Source organism: Tripterygium wilfordii, chromosome 1 (assembly GCF_013401445.1).
Source record: "Tripterygium wilfordii isolate XIE 37 chromosome 1, ASM1340144v1, whole genome shotgun sequence".
Lineage (NCBI taxonomy): Eukaryota > Viridiplantae > Streptophyta > Magnoliopsida > Celastrales > Celastraceae > Tripterygium > Tripterygium wilfordii.
In genome coordinates, this window is record NC_052232.1 from 2,868,896 (window position 1) to 2,890,400 (window position 21,505).

General features: G+C 37.3%; 3 protein-coding genes and 1 long non-coding RNA gene across 4 annotated transcripts; 2 read left to right on the forward strand and 2 right to left on the reverse strand.

Annotated features, from left to right (window-relative positions):
- The first annotated feature begins 2,667 nt into the window (after positions 1–2,667).
- Positions 2,668–3,087, forward strand: LOC119988391. The gene is made up of 2 exons (XR_005465604.1): positions 2,668–2,807; positions 2,891–3,087. It is a non-coding gene; the product is annotated as an uncharacterized LOC119988391 (long non-coding RNA).
- A 3,907-nt stretch (positions 3,088–6,994) lies between these two features.
- LOC119995326 (protein MAIN-LIKE 1-like) lies at positions 6,995–8,866 on the forward strand. The gene is made up of 3 exons (XM_038841801.1): positions 6,995–7,273; positions 7,353–8,201; positions 8,276–8,866. Exons 1-3 carry the CDS (start codon positions 6,995–6,997, stop codon positions 8,864–8,866), a joined length of 1,719 nt encoding a protein of 572 aa, XP_038697729.1.
- Positions 8,867–9,093: 227 nt separating this feature from the next.
- On the reverse strand, positions 9,094–12,610 carry LOC119995336. Its single transcript, XM_038841808.1, has 11 exons — positions 12,509–12,610; positions 12,120–12,197; positions 11,469–12,045; positions 11,127–11,384; positions 10,907–11,018; positions 10,583–10,723; positions 10,276–10,494; positions 9,904–10,195; positions 9,681–9,750; positions 9,343–9,620; positions 9,094–9,267 (listed from the first exon to the last, which is right to left on the reverse strand). Exons 1-11 carry the CDS (start codon positions 12,608–12,610, stop codon positions 9,094–9,096), a joined length of 2,301 nt encoding a protein of 766 aa, XP_038697736.1.
- A 4,065-nt stretch (positions 12,611–16,675) lies between these two features.
- LOC120009705 (receptor-like protein kinase 2) lies at positions 16,676–20,760 on the reverse strand. Its single transcript, XM_038860424.1, has 2 exons — positions 17,537–20,760; positions 16,676–17,340 (listed from the first exon to the last, which is right to left on the reverse strand). The coding sequence occupies exons 1-2, from the start codon at positions 20,433–20,435 to the stop codon at positions 16,811–16,813; spliced, it is 3,429 nt and encodes a 1,142-aa protein (XP_038716352.1). The 5' UTR covers positions 20,436–20,760; the 3' UTR covers positions 16,676–16,810.
- Between the last annotated feature and the right edge of the window lie 745 nt (positions 20,761–21,505).

Genomic DNA, 21,505 nt, shown 5'->3' on the forward strand with positions numbered 1-21,505 from the left:
ACATGCTTTTAAAAAGAGTAAATAGTAAAAGCATACAACGTTAACACTTCGGAGGTGTATTGTTGTGAAAAAGTAGTCGTTAAATTGAAAGATTCAAAAAAAAAAGAACTTTGAGAAAATTAACATATTTCCAATTGCTGGAGAATTTTCTGCTATTGAAGAATTTTCTCGAAAATGAACCTTACCTATACTTTTGTGATGTCTCATAAGCTCTTTCATACTTCCAACCCAACACTTCACGACAATCAACACAATATATATCAGCAGCGGTGTGAAGTCCAGTCAAGAGATGCATGTCTTTCTTAGGCCTTATCATGATATTAATGGAATATTAGCGTGAGTTAACAGGAAGGCTCTGCCATTTTTTCACTGAAAACCCAAGCAGGGTTAAAGGTTCTAAACAAACATTGATACCGGACATTTGCATCATATTAATATATACGACAATGAATTTTTCTAACTTATAAGGGAGGGCATGTAGATAACTCCTCAATGGCATAACATCAGACAAAACTTGTATCTCCTAACATTCACAATTCACAAAAAACTTCAATAATTCATGTCTAGTATTATCATTCAAGGTTCTTCGATTATCTTCAAAACTAACTTTTCAATACCCTCCACATTGTGTATGGTAATATGATGCAAATGTCTCAGGACTGTCTGCAGGCTTTCAATTCCTTTAAAAAGCAAGTTGTCCCAATATGTTTTGATCCCTTGATTCTATCCTCCAATTGCAAGCACATTGTTCGTAAATCTAGAAATAAAGGGGAGGATATGATGTGAAGACATATCACCACTTGCCACATTAAAATGCAACAATGAGTCAATAATTTCAACTTTAAAATCCCATGACATTTAAGGTCTGCGAGCAGGTACGTAGTGTAGATGTTAATTTCCCGAAAAATCTATATTATCATGATTAATGTTATTTTATGTTGACTAATTGTGTTTACGTAGACCATGCTTACGAATAATAAAGCCTAATAAGCATTGTAGATCCATTAAAGTAATTGCTTCCACTCTACCAGTTCGTGTTCGTGTTTGTTTTATCACAAAAATAGGATTAGCCCAGACTATTTTAAAGAAAATTTTATGATAAACATTTTAAAAATTATTAATCATGCCTTGACACCTTTAGTATTACCTTTATTTTCTCGCTGTTGCAATGTGGCACTCTAATAAGGAGCTGCTTTATTCAATATATAAGCCTAGGGAAAAGTTATGGTTCATACTGTAGGAAAATCACACAAGATGAGCTGTCACAGATAAAAAAGTTGAACTGCAAGTCTGTGGCACAAGCAATATTTTTAATCCTATTTTCAACGATTAAAACTATAAATAGATAAGCCAATCAAAAAACTAACTGACATCTTTGAAGATTGTAAAAGTGCTTTCGTTCTTCTGGTAAAATTAGTCGACCCTACACTATAAAATTTATGATTATAACTTCAAAGTCTAATTGGTAACTTAACATCATATAAAACCAACAATATTTTGGAACCTTGAAACAATAACCTGTAACACAAATAATTCAGTTCACAACAATTCAAAAAGGCTTCAAATAGGTGCTAAGGCAATAAAAAATTTTCTGCTACCTTTGCATGGAAATTATGGTATATCAATATATTTGCAAATTTAATGCCCCGACGAATATAAACAAGTCTGGGCAGTATGCTCCTGCCGCATATATTCAAGACCTCTTGCTGAATCAAGTGCACCCTAGTAGACCACGGCAGTGGGTTCCTACCTGGGACATCGTAAAACAAAATCATCATCATCATTCAAACTTGCTCTAAAAATCTAACAATGATCACCCGAATCTAACCTGAGCCGCACAAATGTTCGCTTAAGTTACCATTCTCAATGAATTCATATACCAGGAAAAGATAACCTTCAACGCAGTATCAAATCTAGCGCACCTGCATTGAATGCAAATTCACAGTCTAAAAGGTTAACAAAAATTAAAACCTACAAGATAAAATTCCATATTCTTCTCACCAAAGGGGCCATCCAAGATCATCTCGATCATTTGTCAGTACCGGATCCTTCTGAATTGCATCAGTTAGACCAACTCCACTGCTTCCGGTGTATTATCCTCTAGATCACGTAGCAAGAATGTAAAGATAATAATTCTATAGCAAAGTGATCCATGTACCTCCATATCATCCTTTCTTTCTTTTTTCTCTTCTTCATCATGATCTTGGCGGCTGCCTGCAAGAAGTAACCTATATCAGTATCAATTATTAAAACAAACACACAGACCTCTGTACTCTTTCCCACCAGAATCGATCTCTTCGACCGTCCTTTAACAATCATGGACGAAGCATGAAATTCACTAATGTGGGAGAGGGGAAGGTGGGATTGCGTTTATAAAGCAAATAACCATTACTTCAGCCTTTAATTCAATTTAATTCTATTAAATTTAAAAGCAAATACGTTAGACCTGAATTTAATTTTATTCAACTAAATTTTAAAGCAATTTCCATTTGGAAACTGTTTGTTGCATGCAAAAGCTGACGTGGAGCCTCTACAAGCATTTCAGTATTCAAGTTTTATATATGCCATTTATAGCTCTGTTAAATGGCATATATAAAACCTGACAAAATAATACAAGCTATAAATGGCATATATATCCAGCTTAAATTAAGAACACCCTCAGCTTCACTAACTATAAAATGAGAGACAAGTAGTGGAGGAGTGCTTTGTGAGTGGAAAGAAAATGGCATTTGTGAAGAAGAATCAATCTTTAATCACCAAGATTTTGATCATTCTGATCTCTGTCTCTGCCCTCCTCTTCTCTCTTGGTATGCAAAACTGTTGATAATATCATTTAATGGATTTTGAATGTGGAAATTGATTTGTTTGATTGGAATAATTTTTCTTTCAGGGGAAGGCAGTGTTACTTGTCAGGGGAAATGTGAAGATATTCCAGACTGTGATGGGTTTTGTCGCAGAGGTGGGTACTCGGGAGGCAAATGTTATCCACCACTTTATCAATACTGTTGCTGCCAAGATTAATAAATAAAGGCTTCTTATGTTCATCAGTTCATGTTCTTCTGGATAAATAAAAGTAAATTGCTGATCTAATTTTGCAACAATCACTTCGTTTTTCTAATTAATACCATTTTCATACAAATCAGTTTTGTGTCTGCCAATTTTGATCTAGCCATAAGAGAATAGATTACTATTATGACACAAAAGTTGTCAAATACCACTAAAAGTTGTAATCTAGTTAGTCAAATCATGTGAGTTACTACGGCCTTTGCATTATTTCAATCAAATCAATAACTCTTAAAGAGAGCGACTTAATTCGTGACTCATCCCAAAAGTAATCTCAATTTAAGATATTTATCTTTATTTTGTAGGATTCCAAGTAATATTTAATTGATTTGTAGTGCCGCTTTAATAAGGGTGATGCTATTGACACTCCCTTTTTGACTTTCTAAACTTCCCTCCCTATATTTCTTTCAATTAAATCACTTGGTTATCTATACTTATTATTCTTTCAAATAAAATCATGTACGACCATGGTTGCACTTCACGTGCTGCACTGTACTTATTGTTCTTCCAAATAAAACTTAAAAGGTTGTGTATTATCGTTCATAGTGAAAAACAAAAAAAGGTAGCAGTAGTGACAGTGTCTATGAGCAATCTAGCTAGCTAGATAGCTAGTCCAACTTGGGTGATTTAACATTCAAATATGACAATCATATGGCATTTGAATAGTATACCATAAACAAAGGACAACTAGCTAGTAGTTAGGTTTCTCATGAGGGCCCCCCCTAAACCCTATATTCACGTGCCACTATACTTATTATTCTTCCAATCAAATCACTTAGATAGGGCCCTACACTTAGAAAACGCGTTAAGACCAAGACCATGGTTGTCTGCACTTCACGTGCCACTGCACTTATCATGAAAATTTGTGTATATATATATGTCTGTGTGTGTAATAAGTCTTTAGTGGTGCATGTCTTCTTTTTTTTGTTTATAATCACCTCTCCTCTCACTCAGTATAACTATAGGCATTTATATCTTCAATTCTGCCTATACCAACCTTGTCTTTTTTTCTTTTGCTTATATCCACCCTTCTCCCATTCGAGGCTGAGAAAAAATGAATCATCTGAAATTATGGGGTGAAGAGCTAAGATTGTCAAGTGATTCTAGTGATAAGGTAAATATATCAATTTTTATTTTTTCAATAATTATTTTGATTAATTGCATATATTAAAGTGAATTTGTATTGTTGGCAGGATGATATTGATAGAAATGAAATAAAACAAGAAAAAGAACCTGATCTTGTGGATGAAAGTGAAGAAGATATTGAAGTGGATGTTACAAATGAATTTTTCACCGATATGGTATACTAAATAACTAAAGTAGTACATGCTATACTTTGTTAATTTCTAACAAAATTAATACATTCTCAGGTATTCAATTCACATCAATTGTTAATACATGCTATTGCTGGGTTGCTTGGTTTTGGAGAGGATGCATGGATCAACATTCGACAAAACTTGATTGAGGAGTTGAGGACATTCTAGGTAGAGTATATTGATCTATTTGGTGGTTATGATCGAACATGTTCCATTTATAACTCACTGAACTTCTGGGAATCCGCTAGACCAGCACCACTTCTGAACTGGATGACAATGTCAGACATGGGTCACTTGATTGCTTCAAGGTACAATGTCATATTACATCTCCTTAGTTTTGAATAGTGCTAGACATTTTTGCCACTGCGATCAATGTCTCCACCGCCGCATGAACATATTGCTATCACTATTGGGTTCATTAATAATAATCACTTGTCCAGATTGCCTTCATAGAGGGTTATCCGATACCTCCTATTATAATTCAATGGTTTAGATATAGGTATGATTGCGCAGCTGCATGGGTTACACCGTATACAGAACAACTTGCACCATACATTCAATGTAGACGTTCTATATTCCCCTCTGAAACCATTGTATTATAATTTACATAATTGTAAGAGTGGTGGGAGATTACATTGAATATCTAAGTCATCACATGAATCATCTATTTTTTAAAAATTAAGACAAAAATGTCCCTCCATCTCTTATTTTGTCACATCAATAATCATTTTATTATTGAAATTAAAAAGATTAAAAAAAATCCTTTTTTTTAATTTCAAACAAAAATGAACAAAAAAGTGATAGTCCCTAAAACGTTCACAAAATAAGAGAGAGGGGGACGTTTTAGGGACTATTTTTTTTTGTCTAAAATTCAAAAAAAATTAGGACTTTTTGCATAAACTCACGTCATAAGAGATAAAAATCTTAAACTTCATATGATAATGCATGCTTTAAAAAATGTTTGAATAAATGATAACTAATCTTGAAAAGCACATCAAACAGTCATGCTGTGTCAGAATATTCAATACTCATCTAAATGCCAAGAAATCGAAAAAAGACATGTCTAGTACTGGATTCTTTTTGAATTTCATACAAAAAGGACAAACAAAGATAGTCATTTCATAGAGTAGGGGAGTATGGGGTGAAATAAGTAAAATTATGGGTGAGAATAGTCCCGTCGGTTTAATAAATACTCATAGGTTTTTACACATGGCTTAACCTTTTATAATAATGGCCATGTCCGTCGGTCAGGTACGATTGTGCAGGTATGATTTGGCTTTTCATGGTTTGTTGGAATGAGTTGAGTTGTTATGGATGGCTGAGGTTATCCATTCTTTTGATAAGAGCAAATGCAATGGTGTAATTTTATTTGGGTCAACAAAATCTATTGAGAAATATGTTGTAATGATGTGGTTGTGTATTTTACTGATGTCACTGGGCCAACAAAATCTATTGGTACAATGATATAAATTTGTTGACTTACTTTTTTGTGTAATAGAGATGTGATCCAGTATTGATTTTTGTGTAGTTGTGAGTGTGATATAAGTGGCCCCATGTGTTGGAGACAAAATGGAGGCATCCCATACCCTTCTCTCATGTTGTTCCCAATAAAATTGAGACAATAAATTGCGGCCATCGAAGGCATTTGATTCCCATGCTCTATCAAAAGGCACAATAAAATGCATCTATGCCCCATTAAATGGAGTCATTGTGGTTGCTCTAACAACATTAAATACTTATGTAACATAATTATTTGTGAGCCTGCTATACTTGGGTCCACAAATGTGTTTGGTGTGTTTCATTTGTCAAAAATTCATCCAAAAAATCATAGGGAAATTTTATCTACACACCATCAATATACTAAGTCTACACCACTTTCTCATCATGATAAGCTTACATCAAAAAATTATAAGTTTACACACAAATTCATTGTATAAAGACCAAATTACCCTTATATTATATAATATTAGAACTATTTGTATTAAGTTTACACATATTTAAACCCACAAAATATTCTCTCCTCTCTACCGTTTCCATCACTTGTGCCAACGGTTAAGCCTACCGATTCTTCAAATCCTGAATCACGTTGCCCCTACCAATTGGTCATTCCAGATTCGACTCATTTTTCCGAACTAGAAAAGGCAAAAACCAAGTTTCAAGCCGTGAGTTTTTAAGGTAAGCACTTGGATTCATATTTCTCTTAAAATATATTATTAAATCTATCAAATCGAACGATATGGGGTTGTTTATTGTCACCGAAGCATGAGTGGGTGTGTGTAATTGTTAAATGGGGAGTTTTTTTGGGAATGAATCCGTATGCCTAGAATTGGTTAACCAAGTTCGATTTTGTGAAGAAAAAACGGCAATATCGTGCCGTTTTCATTGCTGAAAAACAACTGATACTGTCATTTTTTGGATTGGAAAACGACTGACTATGTCTTTTTTTTCCAATACAACGACTGCGTCTGTCGTTTCTTTTAAAAAGAAACGACGAACTATGTCGTTTATTTTAACAAAAAACGACAGAGTGAGTCGTTCTTCAAGTAATGGAGGTTTTTGGGGCAGTAGTGTATAATATTCATTTTTTAACTTGTAATTTTTTCCCCTTTCCGGTAATGGAGGTTTACAAGCGCAAGCGTAATAGACCTACAGCCTCCGCTCTTAGAGCACATACTCAACAAATTCAGGGTGAGACAGGTGGCTCTAATGATGATAATAATCCACAAATGGAGGATGTTGTTGCACATGAGAACATAGAGACGCCACCTTTGCAAGCTGATGCGAGTCATAGTACGGATGTCCCTGAGGAGACTTCTTTTCTGTACGGTCCTCGGATATTAGATGTCATTCCGAATTTTAGTCACCACATTGCATGTAGAATATCGAAAGGAAATGTAAGTATTATATTTTAATTTAAAAACTATTTAATTTGTTTACAATTAAATTGTTTATTAACTTAATTATGTATGTCAGGAACGTGAGTCTATTCGTATGCATTCTCACGGATCTAAGCTATTGGAGTGGAAGATCCCTGTGACAGCCACTCGATTCAGAGCGCTTATTGATAGAAGCGGTTTGAGTGTTCTTGCATCTTGCACGTTTGCACATTGCGATCGATGGTTGAAATCTGCACTTTTGGAGCGTTGGTACCTAGATACAAACACATTGCACTTCAGGTTTGGTGAGATGACTGTGACTTTAGATGATGTGTCTTCTTTATTACATATACCTATTGAGGGACATGCAGTGGTTGCGCATAGATTGACTACTACGACTACCATTGCACTACTTAGTGATGCATTAGGAGGGTCCATTGATGAGGCAGTGTCTACACTTGAGGGTGGCACTGGACATACCGTAAAGCTTGAGTGGCTTCGAGTCCAGTTTAGTGGTGTTGATGACAGTTGCTCGCAGGAGCAGATAGTTTCATGTGCACGTGCATATTTGTTGTATCTTCTAGGTTGCACTCTATTCGTAGGTAAGAGTGGCACTCGAGTCCATGCACACTATCTGCACATGTTTATGGACATTGATTCTGTGAGAGATTATGCTTGGGGTGCAGCCGCACTTTGTCATCTATATCTCCAGCTTGGGGATGCGACTAAAGATGACACTAGACAGGTTGCTGGGTATCTAACTCTTCTAGAGGCGTGGGCTTATGAGCATTTTCCACGAGTCCGTCCAATTCGATGCCCTTCAATTGTACGTTACTATGAGGATTCACCCAGAGCATCTCGTTGGATAGATAGGGACATTCCTGGAGGTGGTGTAGATTTAGGAAGAGCCACACGGCTGATTTTTGATACAATGTCTTCACAAGAGGTTAGTAAATTTGTTTACATGTGTTGTTATTTATTTACAATTACTAACATCTTATAATAAACGGTGATTTGTAGGTTGTGTGGGAGCCATATCGAGATGCCAGACATTTTCACCCCTTCCATGATATATCTTTCTTCACTGGTTGTATCCCATTCATCAATGTTGTTGAGCCTTATGGTCCAGAGCGCGTACTCCACCAATTCGGACGTGTGCAGATTATTCCACCCATTCCGCTATCTCATAACTCTCGGCGCGAGTCCATTCGTCGCGGGAAGCGCAAGGCAGACGTGATCCATGTTCAGACATGGGATAGATGGAGAAGTCACCTATTGGATGACACATTGCGGAGTGTCCCTGTTGGGATGGATGGGATAGATTGTATTGATGGATTTATGGAGTGGTATGTCCCACGTACTCATTTATATGTTCATCCTGTGCAGTTTCCAGATGCCGTACCTTTACCTCAACCACGTCCATGGGGTGTTGCAAACATCCAGGCATATGATAGACTACAGCAAGCTGCACAGGAGGTTTATGATATTGGCCATGATGTGGTTGGTAGAGGTAGTGGATACTACATGGACAGTGGTGTCAATGATTTGGTGGATCAGTTTGAGAGGATTACTCGCATACTCAATGACACTGGATTACTTCATCTGGTCTGACATTCTTGTATTATTATAGAATATGTAGTTTATTATACATATCTTTATTTACTTTGTATATGCAACTAAACTTAAAATTAAACTTCTACTAATGTCAGTTTAAATTAAGTGTAAACTTTATTTTGCATATCTTTCTAAACTTTATTATCATGCAAATGTAAGTGTAACATCTCATTAACAAATGATCAAATAGAAGTCTATCATCGGGACATTATAAAAAAGTAATTCTAGTCACTATCTATATCAAATGTCTCTCTAGTAGCAACATCTGAACCAGTTAATTCTGTAAACTGAGTAATCCGATTTTGATAAGGTTCATCCCATCCTTCAGCTTGGATAGTATGGTAACGATGCCAATATAAAGCCACTAGTGGTATCGGACAATCGTCAATAAGGCTCACCTGTATATGGATACACATTAGTACAGAAATTTTTAATTCGAAAAATAACAAAATAATAATTATATTCATTATCACCTGCACAAAATGATTCCCGTTGACAAAGCCCAATGCAATAATGTTCTTAACATGATAAGGTTTCGGTCGGCTTCTGAGTGGTAAGAACGTCAAACATTGATGTCTTGACAGCAATACAACCACAATGTTATATCGAGTAGCTATCAAGTGTCTCATATCTGGCATTGTCATCCAATACTTCATATCTGCTGGAGACTCATAATAATTGAGCGCTATCAAATGATCTTTAGTTCTATCACCGAAGATCTTTGTGTAAAATCCCTCCCACGTGTTGAGCTCTTCAAATAGTGAATGTCGTACATATTTTCAACCGTCTTTAACATCAATCTCTATTAAACCAGCAACAGCTCGGTATCCACAATTACCATCATCGGCAACATTGACAATGTCATTGATATATTTATCGCACTGGGGAATTGACCACGATATATATTTATTCTTAACGGCTTCTCCGCAACGACCATTGATGTGATATTTGAATTACGACTAACTTGTTGGAAATAAATTTAGTTGATGTTTAAATATAAGAATATATTCATAAAATAAGCGTAATATACATACTGATAATTTATTTCTTCCTTGATTAGCCTGATTTTTTTTGACAAAAATCTTCTTATCAGTTGAAGTCAGCTTCGATGATTGCGAAGATTTGTCAATGCATGTACTATCAACGAGTTCAAATGCAGATGGAGCTCGACGTGTAGATAGTTCAGCTTTTGAAAGTCTTCCACGTGTCTTAAATTTATCTCTAGGCTCTGTCAATTGTGTTGTGTTCGGATCAAATGTCTCTCTGATTTTTCTTTGGTAATATGACCACTTCGAAGGATCTTCCTTCATTACTTGCGAAACATATCTAAAAAAAACGTTCAATGTTACAACGGTTAAATTGTATAGAGGATGGACAAACACATAAAAATCAAGTTGGAAATTTACCTGTTTAACTCAGGAATGAAGTCAGGAATTTGCAGAGGATCACGTGGTATAATTTGAAGCCGGCTCCAGTGGGTGTCCAATGCAGATAATGGGATTGGAACATCATCTCGAACGTATCGAGCGAGCTCATAGGAGCATGGAATACCGTATGTGCGTCTACTCACACAACAACACAAATCTGATGATGCACATGAACTATCTACAAACTTTAACTGCTCACTAATGAGATCAAGAACAAAGGTGGAAACATATCCTCAGATTTCTTTGAAAAGTGTTGGTCTGAAATTATGCTGGACTACAGTCTTACTTTTCTCGAACGAGGCATATATCCCTTGAGTTGGCATCCTTGACTCCATTCACTCCTAAAGAAGGGAAATGGTCGGACTTAGGAAGCCTAACTCCGGCTGAAGGAGAGAATGAATCTTCAACCATGAAGATTCGAAGCTCCCTTGGGAAGAACCCAATTGTCGTTTAAGCTTCGTATGTGCGCTTTCAACTCTGCAAAAAAAGATGTAAAACATATATATTTTTAACTGAATATGTATATAAAACACCCAGAAGATAGTTTCATTACCTATTTGTTGTCGTTGTTCCAAAATGCATATATTTATTTGTGAATGCAGCAACAAACCTCTCCTTATAAGGATTTAACCAAGTATCTAAGACATATTCAACAGGAGAGGGATTTCTATTAAATGTGGTCATGAGATCATTCACTCTACGTAAATAATCATCCTCATTGTCTGCCAAAACAACAGTATTCCATATATTGTCAAACAATTCCCATGAGGCTTTGTCATTAAACATCTTCTTGCACTTTGCCAAAACATTTTTGTTGATATGTCATCTACATAACAAATGTTGAGCATCAGGAAAAACATTCTCGATGGCACTCATAAGAGACAACTCCCAATCCGTCACTATCACTGATGGTAGCTCAATACTATTATCCTCCATAATTGATCGAAGCCGCTGAAGTACCCACAAGTAATTGTCAATACGCTCACCACCTATGTAGGCAAATGCAATTGAAAATGTTAAACTAGTTGATGTAATCCCAACAACTTCTAACAACGGCATCCAATATCTGTTAGTCTTGTACGTACAGTCTAATAACAAAACACGTGGAAAAGTACGTAGCAAATCAATACACGTCGGATGGGCCCACATCAAATCAACTACAGTGTATGTACCGTCAACAGAAGATCTATGGTACTCATAATACTTAAGGTCGAATAGTTTACCCAATAAATATTGCATTTGTGTCCTTCCAGCCTTCTCAATTACACGATGCCTCTGCCGTGCATTATAAATAGTTCTGAGTGTCGTTGCATTTGAAGGATAGCTATTATTTATGGTACAAAGAATCTCCTTTGGTCGCACTAAATTCTTAGACATGTCTACCAACAACTCTGTTTGCTCATGTGTCAATCTCCCTGCATAACTATGTCCCTCAAAATACTCAACATCAGGATGATTGTGCGTTCCATTTATAACTTCCAGAACCCAACCATCCCCTGTTTTATTTTTCTTTCCTTTAAGTAAGAATGGACAACCACACTTTTTGGTACCGGTAGTTAGACGTTTCTTGGCATTCTTAGAGTCAACACTAATCGTGGGCCTATATGAACCAAACCTTTCGCATGCAAGCAACACTCGCGGCTTCCTACCATTTCCACCGCAATCAGAGGCTCTGATCGTAAGGACATGTCCACTTTGTATAGCAACCCCTCGAGCCCAAGAAATCAACTGATCTTTACTTTTGTATATCTGTCAGAGAATCACCACATTAGTATATAAAAATGAACGAGGAAAATAAATTTCCTTAATTATAGTATACTCACATCATATGTGATAAATTCGCTGGTATAATCAGCCTTCATTAATTCAGAACTTGTCGTCGTAATATCTTGTAAACAATGCTGCGAAGGGGGAATGGTTGATTAACATAAAATCGACATAGTCAACCGATTTTTACAAACAAAAAGATCACTGTACACCGTTTTTTTCATAGAAAAACGGTCATATTTACCGTTTTTTAGTAATATAAACGACACTTTTTCCCGTTTTATGGTGATAAAAACGGCAAAGAATACCATTTTTATGTCATTAAAACGACAGATGGTGTCGTTTATTGGAAATAAAAACGACAGATAATGTCATTTATTGGAAATAAAAATGGATCAACTGTGTGGATCGACCAGAAAACTATTTCAAACCCTAAAATACTTACCTCTTCTCCATGATCATTGTTCTCATTGTATATAATGTTGTTCTCGAGATGTTGTAGCTGATTTGTCTTCGTATGATTTGTATGTAGCTCGTCATCTTCCATCTTCAACGATTTTGATCTTCTCTACAATGTTTCTTGGAGTGAAAACTAGGTTTTCTTTTTGGCAATGGTGTAAACTTAGTAATCATCAATAAAAAATATAAAAATATTTCTTTTAAATATTTAGGTTAAGGGTTTATATGTCATTGTATATTAGGATATTTTTGGAAACTAAAAAAATTTAAAAGTGGTGTAGACTTAGTATATTAATGGTGTGTATATAAAATTTGCCAAAATCATAACTGGTAATGTATTCTAATTAAAGTATCCATTTTTCTCAACCACAGCTATTTTTTTTTATGAGTTTATTCTTAGCCTGATAGTGTGAGTGATTAATATTGTAATTGTGTAAATCTACCATTCCTATTGTACCAAAGCATTAATGCCAATGAATTTTCAACTCTTGTTTATAGCTTATTACGGATTACAATCACTGACCCACCATTTAATAATTTCGAGAATGACCTGACACAAAAGAAACACAAATTTTTTTCTTAAAACGTATGATTGAATATGATACGTGAAATAATTATTTTTTGGTGGTAAAAAGCACAGAGAGAGAGAGGGTATCATCTTGTTAATTTTCTTTGAAGCTAGATATAGTATTTTTTTATTCATTTTTTGTATATATAAAAACAAAAGAAAAACTGTGATGCAGTTCTTTTTGTATTTTTGTGTGCAGAGAAAACTCTCACAGAGAGATTAGTGGATTGTTTTATCTTGAAGGCGATATTGATTATATTGCTTGCATAATTGAAGGCAAAGCCAAGAATCGTTTTAAAGACAACGTCTGGTTCGTGACCCATCCCAAAATCAATCTCAATTTGTAGTTTGATCTTCGTTTTGCGGAGTTCCAAGTGATATTTAACTTGTTTGTAGTTGTTGCTTCAACAAATAACTCATATATTTTTTATACGCTGCTTAACCTTTTATAATAATGGACATGTCTATCTATCATAATGTGCATGTAGTTACTGGAATGAGTTGGGTTGTAATAGACGGTTACATCATTAATATTTTTGACAAAGACGCTATCCAGAGCAATGTCATTCATTTAGATATATAAACTCAATCTAGCTTCATTAACCTAAAATCTAAACCCAAACTCCACGCTAGCTTCATGTAGCGTCGCCCAACTCCGAGACTGTTGGCACCCACTCCGAACCTACGCCGTCCACATCTGAGACTGGCTCCACCCACTTCTAAGATCAACGTCACTCATCCTTGATTTGGTATGTTTTTTGGTGTTTTGGGTTTTGAAAGATTTTGGGTAGTATTTTAGGGTGATTTGGTATGTTTAGGGTGATTTGAGATGTTGTGGCTATAGATTTGCTATGTTTTAGGGTATGGTTCTAAATGATTTTGGGTATGAATATTGGTGTTGATTGTTATTTATGGATTTGGTGTGTGGATTTAAGTATCAATGTTGGTGTTGGTTGTTATGTATGGATTTGGTATGTTGTTGTGAGTAATATGGTAGTGTATAGTCTATGGTATGGTGAATTGCATTTAAGTTGTTTGACATTTGTAATTAGGAGATTTTATATGGGCACACACTGGGTATACGATCCTCTACACAAGGAGGCTTATCAGAGATAAATTGATAAGGGACCATCATCCTCGTTCGTCGGACCCATATGTATTGTGCATGCAGGATGGCCATAGGTCAGATGATATTTGGCGTGGTTAGGTATATATGTAATTTTTGTCATTTTATTAGTGTATGTGGTTGTTAAATGTTGTCTACATTGTTATTTCAGGTACACATGCGCGTATCACATTTAAGCAGCATACATTGTGGATATTAGGTTTGCATGTATGGCCATACGTTATTCAGGCCGAATTCTGTGGGGTGACATAGATTGGAAATTGTAAGCTCGCCCATGGGCTACCGACTGCATTGGTTTAGCGATGGAGGCATGAGAGTCACACTTTTCATCTTCGTAGTGGAGAGATGGCAGTCACCTTGTAGGATGCGAGAGCTCTTTTGGAACTAAGATGTGATGGTCGCACTATGACTGTCTCAGTGGTACCAGACAGATGGGTGATTGTGCCATATTACTGCAAGTAAGTACACCATTTCTTTTTATAGTATATTTCATATCAAGTAATTCACGCATCTTCGTTACAATTTCAAAATTAATATGCAGTTATGGTTGTGGGAGAGGCTACATGTTTGCCGCCCACATATGCGTAGGATTGATACACTAGCAACACATGAGGATGAGCCTTTACCTCTACTTAGTGCTTGCTGGAGAGGAGACATGACGTACATGAGGAGTCCTAGGTAAGTCATACTCGCCAGAGATGAGCTGAATGGCCAAGGCCCTTATCAAGTAAAGTGTATTTATTTTGATACATTAATTTGTAATTTGTCACCGTTTGTAATTATTTTTTCTTATTTTTGTAGGTTGTTTGGCAGCCTTACACGAACGCACGCTTGATGACTCACCCTGAGATTTGTGATGATGGGGTTTCTGTCTGACACTCTATCATGCCACTTATTTCCTTCGAGATTGTGGAGTCTCAGTGCCCCGATTGTGTGGTGCAACAATTTGGACTCTCCCAGCATATTTGGGAAGTAGTCAACACCAAGGACAAACTCCAAGAGTTTACAAGGAGAGGTCGTGGAGGTGTTAATTTGGCGGACATGAATGCATCATGGGTATTCTTGTGGGATGATAGGCGTGGTCGAGTCGTCGAAGAGCGACTCCCTCTGACGAGCCTTGAGGAGTACCTATGGTGGTATGCGTCAATAACACGTCGATTCATTAGTCTACCAGCTACTGCTCCGATTAGACCACAACTTGAGTATAGGCCCCATGGGGTCAACTTTGTTGAGTGGTATGCAATAAAAATAACAACAAATTATTCTACAATTTCGTTTAAAATTTGTGACTCTTATAATTTTAAATTGTGTTTGTAAGCAGAGTTGACACTGGGATGGGGGTGAGGAGAGCCGCAATTGCTTTGCGTGATACATTGAGCGATACAACTGTATCTGTGGCTCGCAATTATATGCTCACATGCCGCTACGCCGAGACAAATGGATGAGGTTGGCCAGGGAGATCACTTTGCTGATGTTCCAGGTGGGAGTACACTTACTGGAGGGTTGCCAACGCGTGGTCTAAGAACTACTAGGAGTCCACCACAGAGACGTGGTTGGGAGCAAGATGATGATTTTGTCAAGCATTTAGACGAGGCTGGGCCTTCTTCTGCACCTCCGCCGCGTACTAGGACACAGACGAGATATTAGACTGATTATGGAATTATGTATGTCTTGTTATTGTTTTGCTCACAAATTGTAATGGATTTTTCTAGGATATTTCTTACGTTTTTTGGATGGATGTTGAGATTGGTTGGTTTGAGTTGACCGAAGTCAATTTGGGTCCTGAATTATTGATTATGTACTTGCAACTTGCAAGATGTAGAAAAACATGCAGGCACTGTCAAACTTTATCACTGACAAAGTCAAGTCCTCTTTGCACAGGAAGCTCTGCCATGGCTAAAGTAGCACATCAATCTAAGACACTTTGGAAAGCTATCCGCCTATCCCTGAATGCAAATAGGGAATCAATACCCTTCAGACCCCATTACCGACTAGGGAATGCCAGAAAGTGAAAGACTGAGGCACAAGGACTCCATTATTGTACTCAGTACTGCAACACACAGATTAATGCAATATGAGACCCAACTCACCATGGCTCCTACCCAATTAGAATTTTTAAGCTCAATCAAATCAATGACTTGACCTTTCAATCTGCAATCTCTGCTGCTTAACTTTCTGCATCAGCTTTTGCTAGATAGATTCTCTCTCACCAATCCTACATATTCTTCAATTTGACCAATATTCTTATTTGCCAAAGTGATTCTGGTTTGGTTTGTGGGGGTGAAAAGGGGCAGTTAGGGTCTTTTCTTTTTTACATAAATTTAATCGATTATTGTCGGATTATTATCCATTATGTCGACTTTTCAATTATCGATCAGTTTTTTTAGATCAATTCTTTAAAGAAATATGTAAATTTTAAATAAAAAAACCGACATAGCATTACACCAAAACCCATAGCCTGCAATCTGCAAAGTTTTGGCACTATTTCCAGTTGTGCATTAACCTGCATGTACGTAGTATTAAACTTCTCTTCTTTACATGTAAAGCAAAGAGTTTTTCTTCCAACTAAACAAACTAATAAATGAACAAGATAATTACTTGAAGCTCATTTTAGAGCTAGAGGAAGCTGAGTAAAGTAGAGAGGAAGCGGAGAAGCTTGAATTATTGCTTTTAGGATACAAGCTTTGCATTGCAGGCTTGGATGATGATGTTGCTGCTGGAATTGCACTAGAACTTGACTTCTTATTATTTTCTTGAATATAAGTTGCTGGAGATTCCTTAAGCAGCACATCAACCTTTGCATACTCTTCTGTCTCATGCTTAATCTCTTTAAGCATTGCCGCGACGTCTTTCATTGTTGGTCTTTCATCAGGTGGTGAGTTTACACATAGTAAGGCTATGCCTAATGCCTGCATCATCTCCTCGATTTCTGATTCTGGTCTAGACAATAAGCCTGGATCAAGGACTTCAATACCTCCCCTCTTTTGTCTAACCCAATCAACTACATGGAGCCCGTCTGGAATTGTTGGATCGATTGGTTGCTTCCCTGTCAATACTTCCAGTGCCACGATACCATAACTATAAACATCGCTCTTCTCTGTGATCTTCATCATGTATCCATACTCTAAAAATGCACAATCGTATTAGTCCAACATTGCCAAAACAATAAAATTTTCACAGGTTCATCAGATAAGCTATAAAGTAAATATTCACATTGACAAAATTCTATATTCTAATCATGAAAAATAGTGATTTGCCTAAGAAGACAATAAAAATGAAAGAGATATGATATGGGTGGTCATGGGAGTGTCCAAGCTTACCGGGAGCAATATATCCATAGGAGCCAGCAACTGTATTGGAGGATTGAGCAAAATCGCCGTCATCAACAAGCTTGGCAAGGCCAAAATCAGCAATGTAAGGCTCAAACTCAAGGCCGATGAGGATGTTATTAGCCTTAATATCTCTATGAACAATAGGAGGGACACAATCATGGTGTAGATAAGCTAGGCCCTGTGCTGCTCCTAACAAGATATGGTACCTAAGGTCCCATTCCAAAGAATTTCCTGTCCTCTCATGAAGGAGACTACCCAAGCTTCCATTAGGCATATAATCATACATTAACAACCTCGTGTTTCGATTCCAACAACAACCCAAGAATCTAACAATGTTCTTATGGCGGACCGAGCCTAGCATTTTCACCTCAGTTGAGAAGGAATCGCGAACACTGCATTTTTCATCATTGCATGCATTTGCAGCAGCTACTGTTGATGGCCACAGCTTCTTCACTGCAATGACTTCACCATTATCTATGTCAGCGCGATAAACAACCCCTGAACATCCCTTTCCAATCACATTCGCATCCACTAGGCATCTAAGCACCTGGTCGACCGAGAAATTTAGCTTCTGGAATGGTGTGAACTGCCATGGCCATGAGTCTCCTAACTCAGAATCATTGTCGTCTCTAATAACCCTTCGAGCACGAATAACCGCAATTGTTCCCATAATCACCATTGCTACTGTAAGAGTAATCAGCAATGCAAGTGCTAATTTAAGTCTGCGCGACTGCTTTTCATCCTTCTCATTTATGCCGCCAACACCGCCCATGAAACATGAATCCTGGCTTGAGGAGCAGAGATCTTGGTTCCCTGCTAGGTCTGCAGGGGCTAATTGGCGAAAAAGCTTGTTGTCAGGCAGATAACCAGTGAATTTATTGTAGGAGATGTTGAGACAGACAAGATTTTCAAGTCTTGAAAGTGTACTCAAATCCCCCTCCAGTTTGTTATGAGAAAGGTCTAATATGGAAAGCTTGTTCAGTGCTGATATCTGAGGCGGAATTGGCCCCGTGAGTTCATTGCAACTCAGGTTAAGTGCAATTTCAAGGTCTTCTATTCGACCGAGCTCCACGGGGATGCTGCCGGTGAGCTCATTGCTGCTAAGATCAAGCAATTGGAGACTTGAACACAGTCCAAGAGATGAAGGTATTAACCCGGAAAATGAATTGCTGCCCAAAATGAGCTTGTTTAGTGAAACAAGGCGGCCTAAGCTTGCCGGTACTTGACCTGAAAATCGATTAAGAGAACATTCCAGGACTTGGAGCCCAGACAAAGAAGACAATGAGTTAGGCAGGGGACCCTGCAAAGTGTTGTTGCTAAAGTCTATCATTTGCAACTCTGTGCAACTCCCAATCTCATCTGGAACTGATCCCGAAAGGCGGTTGCTGGAAAAATCAAGAAAATTCAAGCTCTTGAGACCCCCTATTTCTCTTGGAATCCCACCAGAAATCCGGTTATTTCCCAGCCGTAACCGAACAAGTGAGCTGCAATTGCCAATTTCTGGTGGTATGGTACCAGAAATATCATTAGAAATCAGCAGCAGTTTTGTGAGGTTTTGAAGCTTAAACAAGCCTGGGGGAATGCTACCAGTGAGTGAATTGTGAGACAAATCTATTGCTTGGAGATTACCACAACTACCCAAACTAGAAGGAATGCTTCCTTCTAGCTGGTTCTGCCAAGCAAAGAAGACATTGAGCTTTGACAACATTCCAAGCTCTGGTGGAATCAAACCTGAGATCTGATTTTTATCAACTTGTAACTGTACAAGATTCCTAGCATTGGAAAGGCTGGAGGGTATTGAACCAGACACATTGTTATCACTAATCATAAACTCTTCAAGCTCCAAAAGGCCTCCTAAAGACAAAGGTATGGTCCCAGATAGAGAATTCAAAGAGAGGTCAATCATTTTCAAGCTACTACAATTACCAATCTTTTCTGGGATAACCCCAACAAGACTGTTCTGCCACAAAAACAACTGTTCTAGCTTCCCAAGCTTACCAATGTCAGGTGGGATTGAACCAGTTAGACTATTCTCATACAAAAACAAGCTCACAAGCTCAGAACAGTTACCTATTTCAGGTGGGATTTCACCAGAGAGCATTGTAGTGTACACAGACAAAGTTTGAAGCTTGCTTAGCTTCCCCAATGAGGCCGGTAAAGAACCCGAAATTCGCGTATCAGCAATCCCCAACACAGTCAGATTGCTGCAATCTCCAAGCTCATCAGGAATTCTTCCAATAATGTCTTTGTTGCCACCAACTCTCATGACTTCAAGATTTGACAATTTGCCTAGCTCGGGAGGGATATACCCACCTAGCTTATTATCAAAAAGCTGCAGACTCTTGAGTCCAATGCATTTGACTAGCTCAACTGGGATTTTCCCAGTAAGCTGGTTAGAGTTCAAAATCAACTCTTCAAGATTTTGAAGCTGACCAATACTTGAAGGAATAATACCCACCAAACTGTTTGAGCTAATGTCTAACAGAGTGAGTTCACTGCAGTCACCAATATCAACTGGGATTGTTCCAGTAAGATTAGCATAGGAGATCACTAGTTTACGAAGGAATCGAAATGAACAGATATTGGGTGGCAATGTGTGCTGAAGAGGGACTGACTGGATATTGATTTCAGTGACAAAACCTTGTGGAGAGCATGTGATGGAGGTCCAGTTACATGGGTTGGCATCAATATTGTTCCAAGAAAGTGAAGAAGGTGGAGAAGGAGAGGAGTGTAGCCAAGAGAAGAGAAGAGAAGCTTCATGGTTTTGTGTAGCAGAGGTTTTGATAGTGAAGAGAATGGTTAAGAGAAGAGAGAGTATAAAGAATGAAGAACAATAAGAAGAAGAAGAAGAGAAGGATTGTTGTTGCCTCGAGCTGGGCATCGACATTTGCCTCAATTTCCAAAACTTTCTTCTTGGGTTTGTATCATTTGGTTTGCTCTCTCAATCTCTGTGCCTCTCTCTCTCTCTGTTTCCCAATATTGGCTTCTTGGTTTGAACTCAAACTCAGAGAAGCACCAGTGTTTTAGAGAGAGCTAGTTGTTTAAGAGTTTTCTACGAAGTTATTTGAACAAATACACCTAACCAAGAAAAGAACAATGTAAAACAAATGAAAAGAAAAGCAAAACCCAATACCTAGAGATCAACAAAACTGCACCTCCACCACTACACCCACACCACACCACACCACCTCCACACCTCGGATGCCGCAACCTGTCTTTTAAAAAATAGTAAAATAGTAAGGGTTTCTGCTAAGAGAGGCTCCCACCTGTATCCATGACTTGATATTAATATATACATATATATATATAATGTATGTATTGTTTTGTTTTGTTTCATTTCAAGCCAAAACAAAAATGGTTATGTTTTAGCAGAAAAACAGGAGTGGCTTTCCTTTTTTCTATGTTTTATATTTTGACACTATTGGAGTGAATAAGGGAAAGAAGGGGGAGTTTTTGAATTAACACCATCTCCCATTTCTGTATCTGCTCTCCAACTTCCTTCAATTTTATTTTCTTTAAAAAAAATAGACAGAAACAGACACTGATTTTAGTCACTACCCAACAACTTGTGTTATTGGAGGCTTCTTGGTTTCTATCGGTTACTCTTCAATTTTGTTTTTGTCTTTTTTTGAGATTGTGAGTCTGAAATTGTACTAACACAACAATTTTCTGATGCCGATCAAGATCATAAGTTGGAGAACAAATTTTTTTCAATTTGGATTGGGAATTTTGGATAGGCAACAATGAGATTTTACTACACCCGAGTTACCAGTTGAAGCGATAAGAATAGTGTGTATCACCCTATGAGTAGGATTCAAATCCTCCTCCCCGTTTCAAAAAAAAGAGATTTCACTTATTTGCACTAAAAAAATAATTTTAGCTTTATTATTTTTGTTATGTTTAGGAATTTCATGTTTTGATGCTTATTTGTTTCTCATTCGGAGTGATTTAGGGTGT